Source organism: Salvia splendens, chromosome 1 (assembly GCF_004379255.2).
Source record: "Salvia splendens isolate huo1 chromosome 1, SspV2, whole genome shotgun sequence".
Lineage (NCBI taxonomy): Eukaryota > Viridiplantae > Streptophyta > Magnoliopsida > Lamiales > Lamiaceae > Salvia > Salvia splendens.
The window spans coordinates 4,503,611-4,513,906 of NC_056032.1; the positions used below are offsets into that span (position 1 = coordinate 4,503,611).

The window sequence follows — 10,296 nt, forward strand, 5'->3', positions numbered from 1 at the left end:
GGTCGGCACGAGTTTAATGCAAAATTGGTAAAGTAAGAGAGAGGTAATGAGAAAAAGTAATAAAAGTATTGTTAGTGAAGAATGAGTCTCACCTCATTAGAAAATGAGAGATTCTAAAATTGGAAAGTGTATATTCTTATGTAACGTACTAAAAAGGAAAGAGTGCATATTCTTGTGGGACGGATGGAGTAGTAAATTTTTTTCATTTCCATTTCATTTCAAATGAATGAATCGGGCCCAACACACTAGATGAGCTAAGGCCGAAGAAGCCGCCATATATTTTACTGGGCTTTACTTTGAGGCTGGTGGGCTCTTTCAATTCGACAAAGATCCACAATAGTCAAAAGATTCCCAACGAATACAGATCACTTTAAAAAGGTCACGAGGGAAACATGAGTAAACAACAATATAAAGATGAAAAAATCGACAAATTTGACTCCGTGATAATAAGAACAAAATAATGTTACGTTGTAGTATACGTTACGACATCGTTCTTATCCCATGCAACAAAACGCCATGCAAATTATTAAATCGGCCATCTTCCACCACGACACATGTGTTGCCTATGTGTAATCTCCTCACCAAATTCACCTCTTCACTTACACTAATTATTCTCCATCAATCGCAAATTATAATAATATAAAAAACAATTTAGCGAAAAATAAAATGCCTTGCTTCTCCACCACCTTTGCTCTTCTTCTAATCATTGCTGCCGCTGCAAAAGCTGCACCGATCCAGAAACATGTGGAGGCGGTGGAAGCCACGAGAGAAGGCATGCGCCAAGCAATCGCTTGGGCTAATGGCTTCAAATTTGTTACCGGGCCGGGCCGAAAGCTGGGATTTCCATCCCGGGCCCTCCTCGACTGTGCGGTGATGTACGAAGATGCGGAGTCGAGGCTGGCCTGGTTGGTCTCCGGTGAGAGGGAGGAGTGGAGCCGTGACGACGCCTTCACATGGCTGAGCGCCGCCTTGGCTGGCCACAACGCTTGTTTGGATGGGCTGGGAGATATGAGGGTTTCCTTTGAAGCCCATAATTTGACTGAGGTGATTAGGGAGGCTTTGGGCTTATACCGGGCCGAGACTGCTAATCCAATGGGAAAACGTAAGGGTAAGGCAGTGTTACCGAGAAAGCCCGGCCCGGTACAGGGAAGAGGGAGTTTAGCGGCGTGGAATGCGGCAACCTCGAATGCGGACTATGTGGTGGCCCAAGATGGATCCGGGAATTATAAAACAATTAACGAGGCCGTGGCCGCGATAGCTCGATCGGGCCGAAACCGGCCCGAGCGAGTGATAGTACACGTAAAATCAGGCGTGTATAGAGAAAATGTAGAAATTGGAAGAAAATTAACCAACCTCATGTTCGTTGGCGACGGCATCGACAAAACAATCGTCACCGGAAATCGAAATGTACAAGACGGCGCCACCACTTTCAGTTCTGCCACATTCGGTATAGACACTATATTTTTAAAATTTTATTTAAAAACATATTTTAAGTTATTTGGATTATTGATAGTACTATGATTTTTGTAACGTTATTTACTTACTATGCCACTACATGTTATATATGCTAGTACTATTGAGTTTAAGTATTTATACTTAGGTGTCTCGGGTGATGGTTTTTGGGCCCGGGACATGACGTTTGAGAACACGGCCAGGCCCGGGAAGCACCAGGCCGTGGCGCTGAGGGTGGGGTCGGACCGGTCGGTTTTCTACCGGTGCAGCTTCAAGGGCTACCAAGACACGCTCTACACGCTCTCGCTCCGGCAGTTCTACCGGAGCTGCCACGTGTACGGCACAGTGGACTTCATATTCGGCGACGCGGCGGCGGTGCTGGAGGACTGCGACATCCTCGTGCGTCGGCCGATGGACCACCAGTCCAACTTCATCACGGCGCAGGGGCGGAGCGACCCCAACCAGAACACCGGGATCTCGGTCGTCTGCTGCCGCGTGCGGGCGGCGCCGGATCTCCGAGGCGCGGAGGGGAGGTTCGAGACCTTTCTGGGGCGGCCGTGGAAGAAATTCTCAAGGACGGTTTTCGTGAAGACGGATTTGGACGGGTTGATTGATCGGAGGGGGTGGAAGGAGTGGAGCGGCGGATTTGCGCTTGCGACGCTCTACTATGCGGAGTTCATGAATACGGGAGGAGGAGCATCCACGGCCTGGCGGGTTAAGTGGCCGGGATTCCACGTGTTGAGCGACGCGCGTGAGGCTGAGAAGTTGGGCGCTAGGGGTTTTATCGGCGGCGATCAGTGGATTCCGGCGACCGGAGTGCCTTTCTAGGCTGGCTTATGATGGTGTTCGGTTAGGATTAATTAACATATACTAATTATATATAATATATATGAATATAAATATGGCTTAATTAGAGTATATAGCTAGGGTGGTAATATAGAACTATAATATACTAAGAAACTAGACAAAACATTATGTATACAATTTACTAGTGTGGAATAGTAGCTTATTTTCTTTTGCTATGTTTTTTACGAGAATGTTGCACACAATTTTGTTTGGTGGTCTTCTCTATGCAAGAAACGATAAGGAGGATAATGGAGTTTAATACTACAAATATTGCACATTGGTTATTTAATTGATTATGATCGCTGTACCTGTACTTCAAAATGAATTGATAAGTAGATATTTAATCATAAAAAATGATATTTAATCATATTTAGTGGTAATGTAATAGAGTTAAGTTTCATAGCTTTTCTCAATGTTTGGTTGCTTTGTTTGACCAGTAATAAACCCAAAAATTGGACAGGGCCCGGCCCGGCCCAGCAAGAAAATAAATTCCTCATCAAATGTTACTGACATTTTTTATTTTTAATTAGAGTGAACTACCTAAATGTCTGATCTTTCGCTTTCGCATATAAATGGTATATGATCATTATTTTATATCGTTTTTTTACCTATTAATCAAATTTTAGTACCTGATAAGATTTTCACCCCAAAATGCTCTCTAAACAAATGCATTTTCCATTTGTGTCATGGAGGATATTTTAGGCATAAACAAAACTAGTACCAAAAGTGATATTATAATATTTTCTTTCATTCTCCTCACTCTTTATACTATTATTATTAATCAATATTAATATTATTATTTAATGTTATACATTAATAATTTATTTATTTTTCAATATCATTCAAATATACTTAAACATATTATAATTATAATTATATTTAATTATTATAATAATAATATTATTATAATATAAAAACTAGTAATTAACAAATAATTATAGTATTATTATTTAAATATCATATAATATTATATAATAATAACAATTATTATTAGTATTATTTATATTAAATTAATAACTAATCAATATAGTCTTAATAACAATTTAAAATTGTGAATTGTATTCGTAATGATATAAAGAGTTGAATATTTTAGTTAGGTGTTTCAACCTTAAAATAAGTATAAAATAATTTAATAAAAAATATTCAATTGATTTAATTACTTTAAATAATTAATTTAATTAGGTGTTTTGTTCTTGATTTATATTATGAATACAATTAGATGTATGTATAAAACAGTAAAAAGAAAGAAGAGAAAAGAAAAAAAGCGGAAACATAAACTATGGAGTAAAAAGAAAGAAAAGGGAAGAATAAAATACTAAAAAGAAAGAAGAAAATGAAGAAAAAAGAAATAAGAAGAAACTAAAGAAGAAAAAAAGAAATAAGAAAGGAAGAAAAAAAAACTACATCTCTGGTAGTACTATTTAATTGAAATTTCCAAAATTATCCTACATAACAAAAAAAATGACATGTTTGATACTCAAGATTATTTTTGTCATGAGGTAAAAAGACGATATAAAATAAAGATCAAGAACCATTTATGTAGTTTACTCTTTTAATTATTACCCCAATTAAACACAAAATAACATTACATAAAATCCCGTGTCGATTCTCAAATGTTATATATTTAATGGGACGGACGGAGTATTATATTACTACTATTAATATGAATTTCTTTCTTTTATTCATTATAATTTCTTATAAGTTGACTTTTACCAAAACAACCGTTTCTTATAAACCCTCCATCTCCGTGTCCGTCTAATTGTAATTTGTGGAAAACCCTAGCATTCTTATTTTCCTCGAAATCACAGAATTGCCAAGGTAATAATCTCGTCTACTAATTACTGCGACGTAACTGTTGATTGTGAAAAGCATTGGATGAATTGGATTGTCTGTTAATAGTTTTTCAATTTATTTGTGGTTGATGCAGTTGGAGAAAAAAATGGCAGGTGGATCAGATGCTGTGGAAAACACCGGTTTATCTTGTGCTAGATGTGGCAAACCTGCTCATCTTCAGTATGATATTCTCTCCTCACTTTTTGCACTATTTTTAATTTATCTTTTACGGCTTGGAAGGGACTAAAGATTGAATCTTTATCGCAACCCTTAATTATAATCTGGTGTTGCATTGAAAAGGGTGTTTTATTTGGTTAATTTGATTTTCTGGTGACTGGTGGTGGGGCTTTCACTTACTGGATTGCTATTCGTGTTTTGGGAAATTTTAAGTGTGTTGAGGTGCTATGGTCTGTGCACACTACTCATGGTGATGTTTGCTGTTTATAGGTGCCCCAAGTGCGTACAACTAAAGCTTCCCCGTGAAGATGCCGCTTTCTGGTTAGTCTTTGGTTGTATTTAAAAGTATGTTTTGCACTTATAAGTAGGATATAGTTATATATATAATTCAAAATAAAGTAGGTAAGATGACTGAGAGTCTAAATTATGGAATCGGAGTGTCTAGTTGGTTGAAGTGTAGATGCACACCATAGTAGTAATTATTCTGTTCTTGTGTATGATAATTAGTGTAACTAGGGCTTCATTCTTTGTGGAATTGGCTGCAATATTGAAGTTAATGCATATTCTTGATGAAGATCATTACCCTTTCTAGTTCCCAAGACTGTTTCAAGGCATCCTGGAGTTCGCATAAATCTGTTCACTCGGGTACAAAACCTTCTTCCCCTGCACCTGAAAATTCTACTGAACGAAATTTGGGCCTGCCCAATGATGGCTGGCTATACTGCATGCGGAAAGGACAGTCTCGGACACCAAAACTTCCACATTTTGACTGGACAGGGTACTAATTACTTCAACCCCTGTCCCAACTACGAAAGTTTATACTCAATTCTTACTCTGTTCTTTCCTCTGCCTTTTCAGACCATTAAGACCATATCCAATATCGCAGAAACGTTTTGTACCTAATCATATTGATCAACCTGACTGGGCAATTGATGTAAGTTTCTTAGTTCATTTAATTCTAAATGATTGCTGCATTAAGCTTTGAATTTTTGTACTGGATACAACATACAGTATTAAATGGCATGTCTGGTTATCTGGTGATTAATGTTCACCGGGACTTTTTTTCAGGGAGAAGACATAATTGTTTTTCCGCTAATACTCCTGCCTATATCAGGTGCATAACATCTATTTCTTCTACCTTTTTCAGGGAATTCCGAAAATTGAACCCAATAGTGACCTGCAACATGTTGTGGAGGTAGTCACTCGTCTCTGAGTTATGTGTGCTTTCTAAAGTCTTTACCTTTTATTTCTAGTAAACTGGATATGACTGGATGGATCCAATTATTTTTCATGATATAATTTATGAAGATCAAGACTCCAGAGCAAATCAAGAGAATGAGAGAATCTTGCCAGGTAAGCCTCTTTATTGTTCTGTTCTTAATATAGAAATTATGCATGCATGTTCTGATGTTCATCTCACTGAATATACTGGAGTTGGAGAAACACACACAATAGACACAATGAATCACTAATAAGTTAGGGGACTCATCCATCCTTACCAAAAGGGTCCGATCCTTGACTTTGGGTATAGAGTATCCTTAAATCCAAAGGGGTCACACCCTCTAGTGCCTACAAATCAGCAAGGGATTGGTCACTGGTGGATGCCTTGGTCTTGAAAAAAAAAAGAGATTCATAAAAAATTAGAAATACTGTTCTTGCTTGGTAAAAGTCTAGCTGAAACAACATTAGATGGCATCTTGTCTTCGGAGAGTCAAATTATTATTCTTGTATTTAGTATGCAATATATTTCGGCAATTGAGTATAGTTTCGACTTCTTGCTTAGTGTTTCATTCTTACCTCCAGATTGCGAGGGAAGTTTTGGATGCTGCTGCTCGGATTGTAAGACCTGGAATTACTACTGATGAAATTGATGCTGTTGTTCATGAAGCAACTGTTTCTGCTGGTATGATTTCCATACCTCACATTTAACACTATATCCCTACCTGGAGAATTTTGTTTGTTTTTTTATGTGTCAGATTAGTAGATATGATGTTTCTGTATGCACTATATTTTTTCTTTCAGGAGGATATCCATCTCCTTTAAATTATCATTTCTTTCCGAAGTCTTGCTGCACGTAGGTATTTCTTACTTTGATGTTATGTTATTCACATCAAAATATGAAGTTATGAACTCTTAATTCTCTCAGGTCAGTAAATGAAGTCATCTGTCATGGGATCCCTGATGCAAGGTATGTTGTAAGCTCAAGCACGAATTATACCATAGCTCCTAATGTTGTATAGCCATTGAAATCCATTTCGTACCATGAATCTGGTGTCTGAGTCTGAACTCTGAGGTTCTTTAGTGACTTTGGTCTTATGATTCTCAAATAATATTCTTCCGGTCTCTAATTTGTTTCTCCTCGGCTCAAGAACTTAAGGACAGTCCATGGACCCGACCTCTTGATTTTGAATTCTATGTAAAGAAACACACACATCATCTATAATAACTGTAATAAATGTGGGTAACCATTCTATACAGGGAAATTACCTTCTCACTCACTTCTGATTCTACCATTCAGGATATTAGAGGATGGAGATATTGTCAATGTTGACGTGACTGTATACTATAAAGGGGTACATGGTAAGGTTACTCATTTCTAACTCAAGGTCATAATTATTATGAGATATTCATAATGTAAAGGTACTTAATACTTTCTTGCTTGTCTTGTTGTGCAGCTGACTTGAATGAAACATACTTTGTTGGTAATGTTGATGAAGCATCTAAACGGCTGGTTCAATGTACATATGAATGCCTGCATAAAGCAATAGCAGCTGGTAAGTGTTTGCCCTTTTGTGACGTGGCATAATTCTTTTGGTATCTAGCTCTTTTTCTCTTCCTTCCCCAGTTTTCCCATGTACTTTTCAACTCCCGCTCGAACAATCATACTAACTCAAAATTATTTAGTTACTGCTTGTGCTTGTTACTTTGACCCATTTCTCTGCTTTAAATATCATCTCGGAATCATGCCCCTGACTGTTTATTGGGTCTTATTCATGCTCTCTATAGTTAAACCTGGAGTCCGTTTCCGGGAAATGGGGGAAATCATTAGCCGGCATGCTTCTATGTCTGGTTTCTCTGTGGTAACTGAGTGTCTCTTATTTGTAAACCTATAATTTTTCATTCAAGCTTTTGACGTTCCTGATATACAAGTGCTCTTTTTTCTCATTCTACAGGTGAAATCTTATTGTGGTCATGGAATTGGCGAGCTCTTCCACTGTGCACCAAATATACCCCATTATGCAAGTATCCTCAAAATGGAGTTGAACTGTTACACTTTTATCATATCTTGCTTTGAGGATAATTCTAATAACACATGTTTGTTTTGGTGAATGGTACTGAAAAAAATCAATTGGCTTGAGATAAATGAACTTGTGATATATATTGGCATTAGGATTCCTGATCCGAGAGTATATGTATCATATCATCTTTCCATATTACCTTGTAACTTCCACTTTCCCGTGATGCCTTAACCTTGAGCAGAAAATAAAGCTGTTGGAGTGATGAAAGCGGGCCAGACATTTACCATTGAACCTATGATAAATTCTGGTAGATATTGCTAACCAAATGCACTTTGTTTGAATCTCTGAATTTTATATATTTTCTGTTTGCATGTAAAATCACTTCCATGGCAGGTGTTTGGCGCGATCGGACGTGGCCTGATGGATGGACTTCTGTAACTGCTGACGGAAAACGCAGTGCCCAATTTGAACATACACTTCTGGTAAAATCTCAGCTTGGGCTCTTTACATTCTTGGAGGAATCTATACTACATAGTACATTCCACATCAAAGTTTACGTGTCTAATCGTCATTGATCTGTATTACATTATACATAATATTCTGGCGGATATCAGTACTAGAACAATTGCTTTAATGAATCTTGGTATTCTTGTGGTAACGCCTGCGACGATTCTGCAGGTCACAGATACCGGAGTTGAAGTTCTCTCTGCACGCCTGCCCTCGTCGCCAAAAGTGTTTCCTTGGGTGAGCCCATAAATGGATTATGGATTATTGTTGAGATGATTCAAGCAACATTTTGCATCTACTTGAGGAATGCGGTTTTCTTGTTGCTTACTTGCTCTTAGTGGCAAGGTGTTGTATTTGTGTACTTTCTGCGTATTATCAAATTTTGAGTTAATTTTTTTTTCAGTTTCAAATGATTGTATTATTTCCAGCAACTGATAATAAGATAGCAAATGAGAGGATTCAAATTTTGTTATTTGAATTTTCAAGTTCAGAAAATTTCTCAGTTTAGAATTATATATCGGCTGACCACCTTTAGTGATTTTCTAACCTTGTTGCGTTTTTAATTATTCATTGATATATAAGTGTATGTAAATATAAGAATTTCCAAAACTTGAATCAATATACTTTACATGTTATTTTTTCATATCATTGTAATTTTCCATAAGAAAACAAACAAATCAAATTCAATAAACAATATGTAGCAAAGCATCCAAGACGCTCAAAAACTTAAAAAGGGATTGAATGAACTAGGGTTTGACAACATAAGCAGCCCTAAATCTTGCAGCAAATCTATTGAACAAGGCCAGCGCAATGCTAGTAACGTGTTGAAGATTGAGAACCCTAGCTTTGATCAAGGCCTTCGTCTTCCCCCCGATGGCTCGGCCCGAGATCCCATCGATGCACATGCTTGCATCGGTCAATGCAGTGCTCATCCATGTTTGGACGTTGCTTGCATGCCATGTGAAGTCACTACTGCTTCCGCCATTCTCCTTTATGTGTTGCGCTTCCTTGATGCATTTTGTGAGCTGATCCACTCCATCATTTATCTGATCCAAACACTCCCTCACGGATCGGGACTCTGGGCCATTGGTCTTGTTCAGCCTCTGGGCCACTTCGGTGATGTAGGCTTGTGTTGACTCGGCCCTAGCTAGGGTGACTTTCAGTGCCGTCTGGGCGAGCTGCCGGTGGCTTAGGGTTTTGGTGAAGCTAGCAACGTAGGGTGATAAGTAGCTTACGCACATAGTGGAATATAGAGTTGTCTCGCATTGCGACTCAATGAACGCCCTAGCCCTAGATCGGGCACGCCCCCGGGAGACCGGGTGCTGGGCTTGAACTAGGGTAAGGACAAGAAGGGAAAGTGCTAGGAAGGCTATTGTTTTTGCCATTGTATGTGTGGAGGGGAGATTGAAAAAACTTTGGGTTTGGAATTTGACTTTGAATTAATGTGTGATGTTGATGTGTGATAATGAAGTTGCGGTTATGAGGTTTATATAGAGAGGATTTGAAGCATCATGCATCTCTATGGCTGGATTGGATGAGATTGAATTCTAGGATATAAATATTATTTTAACAATGTCAATGACCATGTGTTTGTAGAACCAGGTTGGATAGTTTATGTCGGATTTGGACTAAACAAAAACCTTAATTCATGGTGGGGCCATTTGGAATGCTAAGTAACTTTGGAGTTACTAATTTGTCTTAGAAATTTTCATGTTCAAGAATAATGTGGGGCAAGAACATTCTTACTTGGGTAACACTCAAAAGATTTCTCTTTTTAACTTTTGAATTGACTGGAATGACTCAAAGATCATGAATTTTTTTTATGACTAAATAAATTAAATAGAACCAAAATCAAACGTTTACATCATACACTCGGGCATACCCGAGGAATTACAAGATATATAGCCACAAGTTGGCTAGTACAAAGCAACATGGTAAAGACCAAGAAACGAACAACACGGGGCAAGCCCCCAAAAAGGACGATCACAGTTCAAGTCACCCATCTAAACCCAGAGTGGGCGGGCCTCGTTAAAACCCCTTGCGGAAAAAATCACATGGGATAAAACTCCCCAAGGGGAAAAAGAGTACCCTGATGAGTGACTCAAAGTGCGTCGAAAACCAAAACATCCAAAACCTGTGAATTCCATCATCTGTCTGGAAGGTGGAGAAGAACCTGCTCATGTGGAAAGTGTGAGTACAAGATGTCGTAGGTAGCTTCTTTGATCTCAAAGATGACCCTAGC

General features: G+C 38.2%; 3 protein-coding genes across 4 annotated transcripts; 2 read left to right on the forward strand and 1 right to left on the reverse strand.

The window, feature by feature from the left end:
• Positions 1-873: 873 nt before the first annotated feature.
• Positions 874-2,280, forward strand: LOC121804563 (probable pectinesterase/pectinesterase inhibitor 36). Its single transcript, XM_042204168.1, has 2 exons — positions 874-1,447; positions 1,601-2,280. The coding sequence occupies exons 1-2, from the start codon at positions 874-876 to the stop codon at positions 2,278-2,280; spliced, it is 1,254 nt and encodes a 417-aa protein (XP_042060102.1).
• Positions 2,281-4,004: 1,724 nt separating this feature from the next.
• On the forward strand, positions 4,005-8,569 carry LOC121794280 (methionine aminopeptidase 1A-like). 2 transcript variants are annotated; one of them, XM_042192375.1, is made up of 17 exons: positions 4,005-4,116; positions 4,226-4,311; positions 4,579-4,629; positions 4,901-5,086; positions 5,167-5,242; positions 5,456-5,503; positions 5,617-5,661; positions 6,112-6,211; positions 6,331-6,382; positions 6,455-6,496; positions 6,827-6,888; positions 6,984-7,082; positions 7,315-7,388; positions 7,482-7,551; positions 7,789-7,854; positions 7,941-8,029; positions 8,226-8,569. In XM_042192375.1, the coding sequence occupies exons 2-17, from the start codon at positions 4,238-4,240 to the stop codon at positions 8,301-8,303; spliced, it is 1,212 nt and encodes a 403-aa protein (XP_042048309.1). In that variant the 5' UTR covers positions 4,005-4,116; positions 4,226-4,237; the 3' UTR covers positions 8,304-8,569. The 2 variants fall into 2 exon arrangements, with proteins under 2 accessions (XP_042048309.1, XP_042048316.1); XM_042192382.1 differs by having other exon boundaries at positions 7,515-7,551.
• A 231-nt stretch (positions 8,570-8,800) lies between these two features.
• LOC121805197 (pectinesterase inhibitor 9-like) lies at positions 8,801-9,472 on the reverse strand. The gene has a single exon (XM_042204991.1). The coding sequence runs from the start codon at positions 9,437-9,439 to the stop codon at positions 8,801-8,803; it is 639 nt and encodes a 212-aa protein (XP_042060925.1). The 5' UTR covers positions 9,440-9,472.
• Positions 9,473-10,296: the final 824 nt, after the last annotated feature.

Bases quoted from the DNA above. Each gene is read 5' to 3' on its own strand.
- LOC121794280 (XM_042192375.1), top strand. From the start codon at position 4,238: ATGGCAGGTGGATCAGATGCTGTGGAAAACACCGGTTTATCTTGTGCT. The intron at 5,087-5,166 runs GTACTAATTACT...CTGCCTTTTCAG, and splicing joins CCACATTTTGACTGGACAGG to ACCATTAAGACCATATCCAA. The intron at 6,212-6,330 runs GTATGATTTCCA...TTTTTCTTTCAG, and splicing joins TGAAGCAACTGTTTCTGCTG to GAGGATATCCATCTCCTTTA.
- LOC121805197 (XM_042204991.1), bottom strand. From the start codon at position 9,439: ATGGCAAAAACAATAGCCTTCCTAGCACTTTCCCTTCTTGTCCTTACC.
- LOC121804563 (XM_042204168.1), top strand. From the start codon at position 874: ATGTACGAAGATGCGGAGTCGAGGCTGGCCTGGTTGGTCTCCGGTGAG. The intron at 1,448-1,600 runs GTATAGACACTA...ATTTATACTTAG, and splicing joins TTTCAGTTCTGCCACATTCG to GTGTCTCGGGTGATGGTTTT.